The 13,675-nt window shown below is 36.9% G+C and overlaps 1 protein-coding gene across 8 annotated transcripts in view; it reads left to right on the top strand.

Annotated features, from left to right (window-relative positions):
• Positions 1-13,017, top strand: part of acacb (acetyl-CoA carboxylase beta) — a 59,498-nt gene extending 46,481 nt beyond the window's left edge. For all 8 annotated transcript variants that reach the window (XM_056457503.1, XM_056457502.1, XM_056457504.1 and 5 more), the window contains 15 exons: positions 1,063-1,332; positions 2,889-2,986; positions 3,239-3,359; positions 3,471-3,581; positions 3,686-3,829; positions 4,216-4,336; positions 4,424-4,520; positions 4,624-4,720; positions 4,828-4,963; positions 5,876-6,053; positions 6,839-6,951; positions 7,027-7,181; positions 7,287-7,457; positions 9,418-9,554; positions 10,785-13,017. In XM_056457503.1, the coding sequence (XP_056313478.1) occupies positions 1,063-1,332; positions 2,889-2,986; positions 3,239-3,359; positions 3,471-3,581; positions 3,686-3,829; positions 4,216-4,336; positions 4,424-4,520; positions 4,624-4,720; positions 4,828-4,963; positions 5,876-6,053; positions 6,839-6,951; positions 7,027-7,181; positions 7,287-7,457; positions 9,418-9,554; positions 10,785-10,911 (2,076 nt within the window). In that variant the 3' untranslated portion in view covers positions 10,912-13,017. The remainder of the gene's footprint in view (positions 1-1,062; positions 1,333-2,888; positions 2,987-3,238; positions 3,360-3,470; positions 3,582-3,685; positions 3,830-4,215; positions 4,337-4,423; positions 4,521-4,623; positions 4,721-4,827; positions 4,964-5,875; positions 6,054-6,838; positions 6,952-7,026; positions 7,182-7,286; positions 7,458-9,417; positions 9,555-10,784) is intronic.
• Positions 13,018-13,675: the final 658 nt, after the last annotated feature.

The raw sequence follows: 13,675 nt of genomic DNA on the forward strand, positions 1-13,675 counted from the left end.
TCATAAAGGGATGGATATGGTCAGCAACAATACTCAACAAGGTAGGCTGTGGCATTGACATAATGCTCAGTTGGTACTAATAGGCCAAGAAAATATCCCCCACACCATTACACCACCACCACCAGCCTGAACCATTGATACAAGGCAGGATGGATCCATGCTTTCATGTTGTTCATGTGAAATTGTGACCCTACTATCTAAATGTCGCAGCAGAAATTGAGACTCATCAGACCAGGCAACGTTTTTACAATATTCTATTGTCCAATTTTGGTGAGCCTGTGTCAGTTTCCTGTTCTTAGTTGACAGGAGTGGCACCCGATGTGGTCTTCTGCTGCTGTAGCCCATCCGCCTCAAGGTTGGACGTGTTGTGTGTTCAGAAATGCTTTTCTGCATACCTCGGTTGTAACGAGTGGTTATTTGAGTGACTGTTGCCTTTCTATCAGCTTAAACCAGTTTGGCTATTCTCCTCTGACATCAACAAGGCATTTGCACTCACAGAACTGCCACTCACTGGATATTTTCCCTTTTTCAGACCATTCTCTGTAAACCCTAGAGATGGCTGTGTGTGAAAACTCCAGTAGATCAGCAGTTTCAGAAATGCTCAGAACAGCCGTCTGGCATCAACAACCATGCCACGTTCATATTCACTTAAATCACCTTTCTTCCCCATTCTGATGCTCTATTTGAACTGCAGCAGATCGTCTTGACCTTGTCTATATGCCTAAATGCATTGAGTTGCTGCTATGTGATTGGCTGATTAGAAATTTGCGTTGACAAACAGTTGGACAGGTGTACCTAATAAAGTGGCCGGTGAGTTTATACACTGTATACAAACAAATACAAATTCAGCGAAACATCTGGAAATTAACTCTGTAATGGCATCAGTGATTACCTTTAATCACGCAGATTCAAGTGTCCATTTCACTACACATTATCATTCAAAGTGGAAAAAGAAAAAAAAACAACTGCATACTGCATGCAAAATCTGACTAGTAAGGAAAAGAGTAAAAAAGTAAATTTATTATTTCCAGGGTAAGTAATTTGTTTCTCTTCTCTTTCCAGGTCGGCATGGTGGCTTTCCGGATGAGGATGAAGACTCCAGAGTACACAGAGGGCCGAGATATCATTGTGATCTGTAATGATATTACCCATATGATTGGCTCTTTTGGGCCCCAGGAGGATCAGCTCTTTTTGCGAGCATCTGAGCTGGCCAGAGCGGAGGGCATCCCGCGCATCTACATCTCAGCCAACAGCGGAGCTCGAATCGGCCTGGCAGAGGAGATCCGCCACATGTTTCAGGTGGCTTGGATCGACCCTGAAGACCCATATAAGGTGACTGAATACTTACTAAGAGTGACAATGTGTAGTCAAACCTAATCCAGATCAATTTGAATACTTAAAAATACTGTTTTGCTTCTTCTGTCCACACTTGAGGCAGTGTTTTTGCCATGTGAAAACTAAGCTTTTTGAAGATGTTCTACAACAGAGGTCACCAACTCTGTTCCTGGAGATCTACCTTCTGCAGAATTCAGCTCCAACCCCGATCAAACACACCTGAACCAATTAATAAGACATGATGCAGCACTTGATAATTACAGACAGGTGTGTTTGGTCAGGGTTGCAACTGAAATCTGCAGGAAGGTAGCTCTCCAGCAACAGGGTTGGTGACCCCTGCTCTACAAAGGCTGCGAAATCACCTACTACTCAGTAGGTACTTTAATTTACTTTAATTTTCTACTCGACTGCTAGAAAAGTATGTTCTATACCAGGGGTCACCAATCTCGTTCCTGAAGGTCCGTGCCCTGCAGGGTTTAGCTCCAACTTGCCTCAACACACCTGCCTGGGTGTTTTAAGTATACCTAGTAAAGCTGCGGTCACACTGGCTTTGTGTAGCATTTAACACTGAATAAAGCACATGAGGTGTACCTGAGGTGATCATGGTCAGTTTTCTGTTGTTCACCTGTGAGAAATAGAAGCCGTTTCTAATATATCAATTTGAGGTGTTGGTTAGGACAAAAACTCCTTTTAAAATGGAAAACATTTCTTCTATCATGTGCTGTTGATTTTATTTAGAACACTGTTTAAATCACCCGCTCCTGTCCTCAATCTGGCAACCTGCGCTTGCTTTTGTTTTAATCCAGGAATGCAATATCTAGTTTAACCACTGGGTATCAAACTTACATACTGCACCTTAAAACTAGAATGTTTCTATTATATTTATGTAACAATGTTCATATTACACAGAGTGGTGCAGTCAAAACCCAAATAAATATTTCGCTGAGAGTTCCTTGGGGTTTAGAATGTGACTTTTTTTTTTTTTTTGTATGTGGTAAGCATAACTTGAAAATACTTTGATGTTTTGCTGTATTATATGAATTAGACATGCCCAATATTGAAAATATGAATTTTTAAAGCTTTTTTATAAAACAAAACATTCAAATTGTGTGATGTTATGCTTAGCACAGATCTTATTTTCTCATTTATTGAACCCTACTTAAAAAAAACATAGGAAAAGGCATAGATTTAATTGCATTATTGTTTTGCATCAAAACATGACATCATAATTGTCAGAAAAACTATAGTGTGAATGGATGAACATTTTTTATGTACCCTGTTTGTAAGTATACCCTCAAAGCAATTTTATGTCTAAATATATGGTATGGGCGCTTGGGATAAAACAAGGCTAAATTTGGGCCTACTAGTCTAGTTTTGGACTGTTCTAAGATGTTGATTTTTTTCTGACAGTCCAAATTTACTATGGTCTTTGTTTTGACGTCTATTAGACATTTTTTTTAACACAAACTTCCTGGGTTGAGTTTTCATTTTACATAACAATTTTGATACAGTTCAGCTTTGTTCAAATCCATTGTTCTGTTTTGCTCCTGCAGGGTTTTAAATACCTGTATCTGACTCCTCAAGACTACACCCGCATCAGTTCCTCCAATTCTGTCCACTGTCACCATGTAGAGGAGGGAGGGGAGTCCAGGTGAGATTACTGATTTTAAGCATAAAAAATACTTCAGCCATCCATGTTCTGCAACTGTCTGCATGACTCAATTTTTATCTTCACGAGGAGCCACAGGTGTCTGCGGAAAGCCCAAATTATGTGCGCATACAAATGTTGAAACAGAAGAGTCCACTTGATGGTTCTGCTCATGTGTTGAACTTGTCAATACGTGCTCATCCATATTCACATTATTATGAAATCTACGCAGACACTTTTTGTTTAATGTTTCAGATACATCCTGACAGACATCATAGGAAAGGAGGAGGGTATTGGAGTGGAGAATCTGAGGGGTTCGGGCACAATAGCTGGAGAAACTTCTCAGGCTTATAAGGAAATAATCACAATCAGCATGGTGAGACCTAACATCTGCCAATTGTATTATCAGACATGTTACTGTTTCTAAACACCAAGATTGTTGCAATGATCAGGTTTGGTGATCCATTAAACTCTCGTCTTTCTCTAGGTCACGTGTCGGGCTATAGGAATTGGTGCCTATCTGGTACGTCTAGGACAAAGAGTCATTCAAGTGGAAAACTCCCATATCATCCTGACTGGAGCCGGGGCATTAAACAAGGTGTGGAATTTCACATCTGCAGTGACACCTTAAACTGTACAGTATCATATTTACAGTATGTGGCCTTTGTTTCTTTTATTATTCATAATTTTGCGTTGGTGTAGGTGCTGGGTCGTGAAGTCTACACCTCCAATAACCAGCTTGGTGGGGTTCAGATCATGCACAACAATGGAGTGACACACTCCACCGTGCCAGATGACTTTGAAGGAGTGCTCACTATACTACAGTGGTTATCCTACATGCCAAAGGTAGTTTCTAATTACTTATAGGGCTAATCTAAAAAAAAACATCTTAAACAAGCACTTTTTATAAGTTAAATCAGCGTGAAAAGGCACAAATTTGACCAAAAACTAGAGTTAAAACAAGATTTAAAAAAAAATAATAATAATGCTGCACCTTTTAGCAACCTAACAGTAATAGCTTTGACAAATGCTACAGTTTCACTTTATTCGCCACTGCCAATAAGTAAATAAAGTAGATTAGATAAAAACTAGCATGTTTTGACCTTGACTGGCTTCAGGTTTACCTATTACCATCTGTGGCGTGGATTAGTTTTGACTTTGACACAGTGCACTGTATGTTTTTGTTTGATCATTAATGTAAAGCCCTACTGGTGTTTGCTGTTGTAATTTAGAGCAATCAAAGTCCGGTCCCAATAAAACCTGCCACCGATCCAGTTGACCGAGAGATTGATTTTGTTCCCACAAAAGCCCCTTATGACCCTCGCTGGCTGCTCTGTGGACGACCCCATCCCAGTAAGAGCCAAATTACCCACACAGTCTGTTAAGAATATTTCAACTTCAAACACTGTAAATACTTAAATGTGTGTCATGTTTGAATAGCTCTGAAGGGAGCATGGCAGAGTGGATTCTTTGATCATGGTTCATTTTTGGAGATAATGGCTACCTGGGCACAGACAGTGGTGGTGGGTCGAGCCAGGTAAGAGCCAGAACAATAAAATGTCAAATAAACATTTATATTATATTTACACAGATATTTAGTGAATATTCTGATTCTGAGTAAAACTATGAATGTTATACAGGCTTGGTGGGATTCCTCTTGGGGTCATTGCTGTGGAGACCCGCACAGTCGAGCTTGCCATTCCAGCAGATCCTGCCAACTTAGACTCAGAGGCCAAAGTAAGAGTCCAAGTCTGGGATCTGTGCTTTCTTCTGAATATATTTTGCTTTTAGTAGGTGTCGTTTATTGATATCAGTTACAGCATGTAGTGTCTTTTCTGCCTCAGCTCCTCCAGCAGGCTGGACAGGTGTGGTTTCCAGATTCTGCATATAAAACTGCTCAGGCTATAGAGGATTTCAATAGAGAGAAACTTCCCCTCATGGTGTTTGCCAACTGGAGAGGCTTTTCTGGAGGCATGAAAGGTATAGAGCTGATTTTCATGTTTTAAGCAGTGATGGTAGCAATAAAGATATTTGCTTTGTTACAAGAACTAAAATAAATACTGTTCTTCTGAACTTTCTATTCATTAATTATGATAAAAGGAAAAACCATTGTTTCCACAACATGTTAAGCGGAACATCTGTTACCATTGATAATAATATGAAATGTTTCTTGAGTAGCAAATCAGTTTACATGATTGATTTCTGAAGGATTTATGTAATGACTGCTGAAAAACTAGCTTCTGCCATCACAGGAATACAATACGTTTTAAAATTTACTGAAATAAAAGGTTTTTTTTTTTTTTTTACTCATTGTTATATGTAATAATATATCACCAAATGATTCTTTTTACTAAAGTTTTTTAATCAAATAACTGCAGCCTTTGTATATGTGAGATGACACTTTTAAAAACATTGCATTTCAAAAATATTTCCGAAAGGGTTAGCTCACATAAAAATGTAATTCTGTTATTAATTTACTCATCCACATGTTGTTCCAAACCTCTGAGATCTTCGTTTATTTTCAGAACACAAATAAAGATATTTTAAATGAAATCTGAGAGCTCTTTCATCCTCCATCCAGACGTTCAAAGTCCAGAAAAGGAACCAAAATATTGTCAATTTTTCTTGTGACTTCAGTGGTTCAATATGAAGTCCATGCGACTAATCATATGAAGCTCCAAGAACACTCTTCTGCACCAAAAAAAAGTAACAAAACAGCCATTGAGCTGTTGAGAGAGCTCTCAGATTTCATCTAAAATATCTTAATTTGTTTTCTGAAGATAAATGAAGATGTCAGGGGTTTGGAATTCACTTTTTATTGATTTTTACTAAATAAACCAACGCTTTAATGTATCTATACAGTTGTAAGATAACTCATGGTCTCTATGTCAGATATGTATGACCAGGTGCTCAAGTTTGGCTCTTATATTGTGGACGCCCTGCGAGAGTTCAGCCAACCTGTGCTGGTTTACATTCCTCCCCATGCTGAGCTGAGAGGAGGATCATGGGTTGTGATCGACCCCACTATAAACCTTCAGCACATGGAGCTCTATGCAGATCGAGAAAGCAGGTAAAAGCTAGTCCAAAAAAATACCCTTCATTACTTTAAATGTGCCATTTTTTTTGCTTCTTGACAAGCATGGCTCATGGAATCGCTGCATATCAACGCATAAAAACAATCTGGTGTGGCTGGCTTTTGCTGTGTCTACCTTTTCAAAATAACAGTCACATGTATATAGTAAGTTAACAGCCTGGGATATGCATTTTAATGATCAAGTGTTCAACATCAGCAGTGGTTGCTGAACATTTGATGACGTGGTTGCTCGTCAGGTCTAAAGGATGTAGTAGAATATGATCTAAAGTAGCTACAGGCAAAGCTGAGGGCATGCCCCATAAACAACGCCACATTGTGTATTGTGTTTTGATTGGCTTGTTGTTCACTGGGGTTTTACATGCCTATATATGACTAGATATTTCCAGATTTACTTTATATGGCACCTTTAAGGGTAAGCCTTAAACTTTTGCTGTAAGTTCCATTCAGTAAGTGCCTTTTTGCAAGTCTGAAAATGCTAACACTTTAAGATGGGTTTTAAAGTGAATATTTTTGAAAATGATACAATTATTCTTTTGGTGAACACGATACAAAAATAATGTGTGTGCAGGTGCATTATGACAGTGTGGGTGTACATTACTGACCTTGCATGTACAATGCAACATTTAAGCCATTTTGACAGCATTATTGTCTGTACAATTTCATACACAAAGATTTATGCAAATAAGCCCTAATTATTCTTTGCCTTTCTGCCATTGATCTTTGGAATTATTTGTTTACTTCAATTCTCGTCTCCTCTCCAGGGGTGGCGTCCTGGAGGCTGAGGGCACAGTGGAGATCAAATTCAGAAAAAAAGACCTGCTTAAGACCATGCGAAGGATTGATATAGTGTATTCCCGTCTGGCTGAGCAGCTAGGTATTGCAGTTAATCTCACTTTAAACACATTTCTTACCTGTAGTACATCTTGTGACGATGTTGTGCTTAATGTAGGCAAACCAGATTTACCAAGCCAGGAGCGTAAAGACCTGGAGGCCAAACTTAAGTCTAGAGAGGAGTTCCTTCTTCCCATCTACCACCAGGTGGCAGTGCAGTTTGTGGACATTCATGACACTCCAGGACGGATGCAGGAAAAGGGAGTCATCACGGTACAAAGATTTGAAAACTAATTATTGGGAACATTTCATGAAGAGTTTTCTCTCCTGAACAGTTTGTAAATGCTTTTTGACAGTGAATGTTTAAAATGTTTTTAGGACATCCTGGACTGGAAGAGCGCTAGGTCATTCTTTTACTGGCGTCTGAGGCGACTGCTGTTGGAGGAAGTGGTGAAGAAGGAGATCATGCAGGCCAACCAAGACCTGAGCAATGGACACATACAGTCCATGTTGCGCCGCTGGTTTGTGGAGACAGAAGGAGCTGTAAAAGTAAGAAAACGTCAGTTATATGTGATGAGAAATATCTTCTTAAGGTCAAATATCAGAATGCAGAAAAATAGAACTCAGAAAATTATTGTTGTTGACTAAAACTATTAAAAAAGGTAGTTTGTTTTCAGTAAAATGAAAATGAAAATATACTTAAATTGAAAAAATATAAAAATCTAGAAATGTTAATATATCATTCATGTTCCTTCGGCTTAATCTCTTTATTCATCAGGGGTTGCCACAGCGAAATGAACCGCCAACTATTCCAGAATATGTTACAACAAATCGGATGCCTTTCCAACTGCAACCCAGTACTGGGAAACAACCATCCACTCATTCACACTCATACACTACAGCCAATTTAGTTTATTCAATTCACCTAAAGTGCATGTCTTTGGACTGTGGGGGAAACCGGAGCACCCGGAGGAAACCCACGGCAACATGGGGAGAACATGCAAACTCCAAACAGAAATGCCAACTGACCCAGCGACCTTCTTGTTGTGAGGCGACAGTGCTAACTACTGAGCCACCGTGTCACCCATGCTAAGATAACTTAAGACAGTGTTTCTCAACCATGTTCCTGGTGGACCACCAGCTGTGCACATTTTCCATATCTCCATAACCAAACGCCTGATTCAGATCTTCAGCTCATCAGAGACTGAAAGACCTATAATGGGTTTGACAGACAAAGAAGACACGCAGTGTTGGTGGTCCTCCAGGAACGTGGTTGAGAAACACTGTTTTAAGATATATCCTTTTTAATGATTATTGTTGTTTGCCCATGATATCAAATAACATTAACAGTGTCACATCACATGCTAATGTCACAGATGGCATAGAAATTGAAGGACGGGACTTAAAAATGAATATAAAATAAAACCAAAACAAAATGACAAATCAAAATATTAAACATTGTTTTGAAACAATAAGAATCAAGTATGATTGAAAGGAAATCACAAGCAGTCCTGCATGTGATAAAATCATTTTAAAAAAGTACTTTTAATCCGTAAACTAATATTCAGTCATTATTTATGAGAATTAATAAATATATATACAGGGTGATTCAAAAAGAATACCACAACTTTGAAAATCGAGAACTCTGCAAAAAAGAAAAAGAATTAAGCTCTTTCTGTCGTCAATTTAAGGAAGCTCTGAAATTTCATTTGATTGCTCATTTGATTGTGACAGAGTATGGATAGCTGCAGTTATTCCTTCAGTTACGCCCGAGATGCTACAGAGTGTGAAACGAGTTCGAGTATCGGGTTGATGTCACCCTAGTGTCTGGAGGGGTTCTTATTGAACATCTATGAACTTGTTTTCTACTGAAAAAAAACTTGAAGTACTCTTCACATTGATTAATTACTTAAGGTTCCATCCTGTTTCTTTGATTAAAAACAGATTTTCAAAGTTGTGGTATTCTTTTTCAATCACTCTGTGTATTGTTCGTGGTCATCCATATAATGGCAGTGAATTATGCAAAAGAGACTCAAAAGTATGAGTTTTTTCAGGCTTGCAGATAGCAAAGCCTGTTTTAATGTCAACTCAAAATTATGATTTTTTTTCCCTAGGGGTTTAAACTCAGGCTTGTATATAACAAAGTGTGTTTTAATGTATTTTTTGTCAAATCCTGACCTTTACTTTATCCTAGACTTCAGGTTTATACGACTCCAAAACTCCTGAAGAAGCTCACAAGTTCAGAATGGATAAAATAGAGAAAAAAGAAATCGTTAAATATAGAAATAACAAAAAGCAAAAGCTAAGAACATTTATAGAAACATACTCAAAGTAAAATTCAAATGTAAAGATATGTAATCAAATAAAAACATGATTCACAAGCTATTAACAGAGTTATTGCAACCTTAAATGCATCTTTGTCAGCTGAACTACTATAATCTGTTTATCTATTAAAAAGTTTTTTTTTTTATTCCATGCGAGGTAAAGGTTTGATAATGGTATCTTCCAGGCATATCTGTGGGACAATAACAAAGTGGTGGTGGAGTGGCTGGAAAACAACCTCTCCCAGCAGGACGGAACACGATCGGTCATCAGAGAGAACATCAAATGCATAAAGAGGGACTACGCTCTCAAACACATCCGCAGGTAGATCCCTCCACTCCAATAGACGTGAATTCAAACACATAATGCATCATTTAGCATTCAAAAGTTTGAGAGAATACTCGGTAAGTCTGCATTTATTAAATAAAAAGCAGTAAAAGCAGTGAATCTTTAACATGATTACAACTGAAAAATATCTTTTGTCTATTTTAATATGAATTAAAATGTAATTTCAAATGAAATGTTTCAAACAATCCTTCAGAAATCATCGTAATATTTATTAAAAATGGTTGATAAGTAACTTAAAAAAAAGACTGTGGTAAATTTTTTTCAGGATTATTTAAAGGGATAGGTCACCCACATATGATGAATTTACTCCTCATTTACTCCCCCTCAAGTGGTTACACTTTATGGGTTTCCATTTTCAACACAAAAGAAGATGAAATCTGTAACCATTGACTTCCATAGTAGTAAATAAATATTATCGAATTCTATTTGTACAGGTTTCCAACATTTTGCTAAATAACTTATTTTGTGAAACTCAAACAGGTTTGTGACAAGTGAAGGGTGGGTAAATTATTTTTGGTGTGAACTGTCCCTTAATATATATATATATATATATATATATATATATATATATATATATATATATATATATATATATATATATATATATATATATATATATATATATATATATATATATTAATAACAATGTTAAACTGTTTACTTTCACTTTGGATTGGATCAATTTAATGTGTCGCTGAAGAATTTGATGTTAAAAATAATCCCTAATATATCTGAATTTTTAACAAGATATCCTAAAGAGTCGGTTTTACCTTATGTCAAATCCTCTATGATTCCCAAATCCCAATTTGTTTATAAAAACAGTTGCATTTACTACAAGTGCAATAACCAACTTAAAAGCAATAAGTGCTTTACAAGTACAATAACACAAATATTGCATCAGAAAATTTTTATTTACTCACCCTCAAGTGCTTCCAAACCTTTACAAGTTTCTTTTTTTCTGATGGACACAAGTAGATATTTTGAAGAATGTTGAAAACCGGTAACCATTGACTTGACAACATTGGTTGTCAGGGGCTTTAATTTTCAAACATTCTTCAAAATATCTCCTCATTTGTTCAACAGAAGAAAGAAACTCAAACATGTTTGGATCAAGTGGTGACTTAGTAAAAGATGACTTTTTTTTTCAATTTTGGATAAACTGTCTCTAAGTATCTGTAAAGTAATTTTCCTGCATTATATGTTCAGCTTAGTCCAAGCCAATCCAGAAGTGACTATGGACTGCATCATTCACATGGCACAGAACATTACGCCTTCACAGAGAGCCAAAGTCTGCCACCTGCTAGCCACCATGGACAACTCCACCACCAGCTGATCACGTCCATACCAATAAAACAAACATACCGTACTGTGTTTTTTCAGAGTAAGTAGAGTAAATAAATGATAGATCCTAAATAATAGGATCATCAATGGTCAGTAGCCTTGAACGCACAATTTTAAATGTCCACCAATCGCACGTACTCACTTTAGCGTACAATGACTATAGGTGTGACTCACAGTTTGACCACTTCTGAATGAACATTTCTCACATGCGTATTTCCCAGAAACTCACTCTCGCTAGAGGAAACCTGTGTTTATAGTATTTATCTGTTTACGTTTGTGCCTTTGTGTCCTTTCTGTGGACATAACCGACTGATGAATGTACAATACTCTCAATTATTAGATGATTTTAGGGAACCACCAATGCTTGGAGTCGACATTCATGCTGTGTGGCTCTTCCTCAGGTATATATACAGTATATGCACAATAATAAAGCAGAGCACACTGATTCAACGTCCAGTAAATGAGCAGTATTGTAGCTAATTGGAATCAACGTGTAAATGGTAGAGTAATTATTCCAACTTTTAATTTCTAGTAACATTTTGGTGGTACAAATTGATAATGTGCATTCACAACTTTTAGATTTTTTTTTTATTCGTATCGAATGCACATTAACTGATTGGCCAAGTTTTAAATGCGATTACATAGTGTTGTCAATATAAGAGCCAGTAGGGGTGTAACGGATCATGGTTGATCCGTGATTTGCATGGATCATAACCCACCATTCGGAGCATGCGTGAGCTGCGGATTAATACTTTTTCTTTTTTATTATTATTCTTTTTACTTGTAGATTAATCCTAAAATGTAACGATCACAGAGAGATCGCCTCTCACATCATTAAAAACACATGTATGAAAGCATTTAGGATTTCCTGTAAAACATAATGATGATTTAAAAAGTTGTGGTGGGTTATTCAGGATTTGTGGTTGGTTTCTTGGGTTATTAAAGGTGTTTTCTGTCACTATGGGTTTAGCCTGCTGTAATGCATTCAGTGTAAGCTGCACGATTAATCATTGAAAGATCGGGATCTCAACACCCACACAACATAAATTATAAATGAAGGTGATTTGCATATTTTGGTGAATTGCATCGCTGCATTCAAATCTGTGTTTGAAAAACGCAAAAATCAAGAAAGAGATTCAGTCTTTTGAGTTAGTTATGAAGTTACAAACAGTCAAATAACACAGAAGTACTGGAATAACAGTTTATAGTTCAGATAAAACCACTGATGTTTATGGTAAAGATTAAAATCCCCATCATATGCCTTTAACGATGCTCAAAAATGAAAATTGTAGGCAGAAATTACATTATTGAACCAATAGGTGGTGACAAGCAGCCATCAAAAATATGCCACTGAATAATTCTTCAAAAATCATACATCCAGCAATGAAACATGAAGTTTTATGAGTGAATAACTGAATCATTTATTGGAAATGAGACTAAAAATAAATATGGGTTGTACAAATGATAATGTTAGATTCATACATTAAGCGTCATCAGCAACAGAAAGTGAATTTTTCACAGTACTGAATATTTACAATTAAATTATTTTCAGCTGATTATTTCTTCATTTAGTTTTAATATAATTACAGGTTCTAAGTTCTGTTTGTTAAAACCAAAAGTGCCTTGCAGTGCTGTTTTTTGTTATAAATGGAAAGCAAGTTACATTTCTCCCCTTTTTGGCTGATCCAAAAACTGGTCCGATCCGTGACTAAAAAACATAATGTGATCCGAACAGTGAGATTTGTGATCCGTTACACCACTAAGAACCAGTGTATATTTTAATGTCTTGAATTTTTGTTGTTTTATAGCTTATTTCACATGACTGCAGGTAATTCTTTTGTTCATATGAATGGGTGAATATGTTACCCACTGCTGCTGTACTGTACTTGACTGGTAATTCTGATTGAAGAATTTGATCAGATTATTGCCTGTAATGTGCGCTTTTAAACCCTAAAGTACTAGATTAAGACTAAGATCTAGTTTAAGTGCCTGATTTAATTATTATTATTATTATTTTTTGACGAATGTTTTGTTTGACTGTACATCAGGATGTTTTTAAATGACATAATAATTGTGCATTAAACAGTGTATGTTTTCATCTTGGTGGTCATTTTTGATATTGGGAATTATCTTAAAGAGCCCATATTATGAATTTAAAAAGTCATATTTTGGTTTTGGGGGTCTCCATTGACGGCCTGATATGTATGCAAGGTCAAAAAAACACTTTCATTGTTTTATATTAAGCATTTATTTTGACCTAATTATCTCAATGACTCCCATACGATTCGTTCAGCAATTCATTTGTTCCCAAACCCCTCCTTAGCGCAATGCTAATCTGCGCTGATTGGTCCAATGAGCCAGTCTGTTGTGATTGGTCAACTGCGTTTAGTGTGAGACAGTAACACTACGCCTCACAGTGATGTCACTAGCTCCATTGAGTGCATTGTGTCTCTGAGAGATGCAATCTCAGCTTGCATCATAAAGGCTGCATCTAGATACAATTGAGTCCCATGCATTAATAGTCTTTTCTCATCCTTCCTTTATCAAACGGCTGACAAATCTCGTTGCAGGGTGGATTATTGTACCAGAATGTTCACTCATTAATGTTCATTCAACTTCAGTCATAATCAATCCCACAAACACTCGCACGTCACTGTTGTTTGAAAGGCGCATTTTCGTTTTACTGGATCTGGCACTTCTTATTTTGTATTGTTTCGTGTCGACGTCGATACGAATAGGCAAAAGATCCAGAGGAA

The sequence above is a fragment of the Danio aesculapii genome, chromosome 5 (assembly GCF_903798145.1).
Source record: "Danio aesculapii chromosome 5, fDanAes4.1, whole genome shotgun sequence".
NCBI classification, from domain to species: Eukaryota; Metazoa; Chordata; class Actinopteri; order Cypriniformes; family Danionidae; genus Danio; species Danio aesculapii.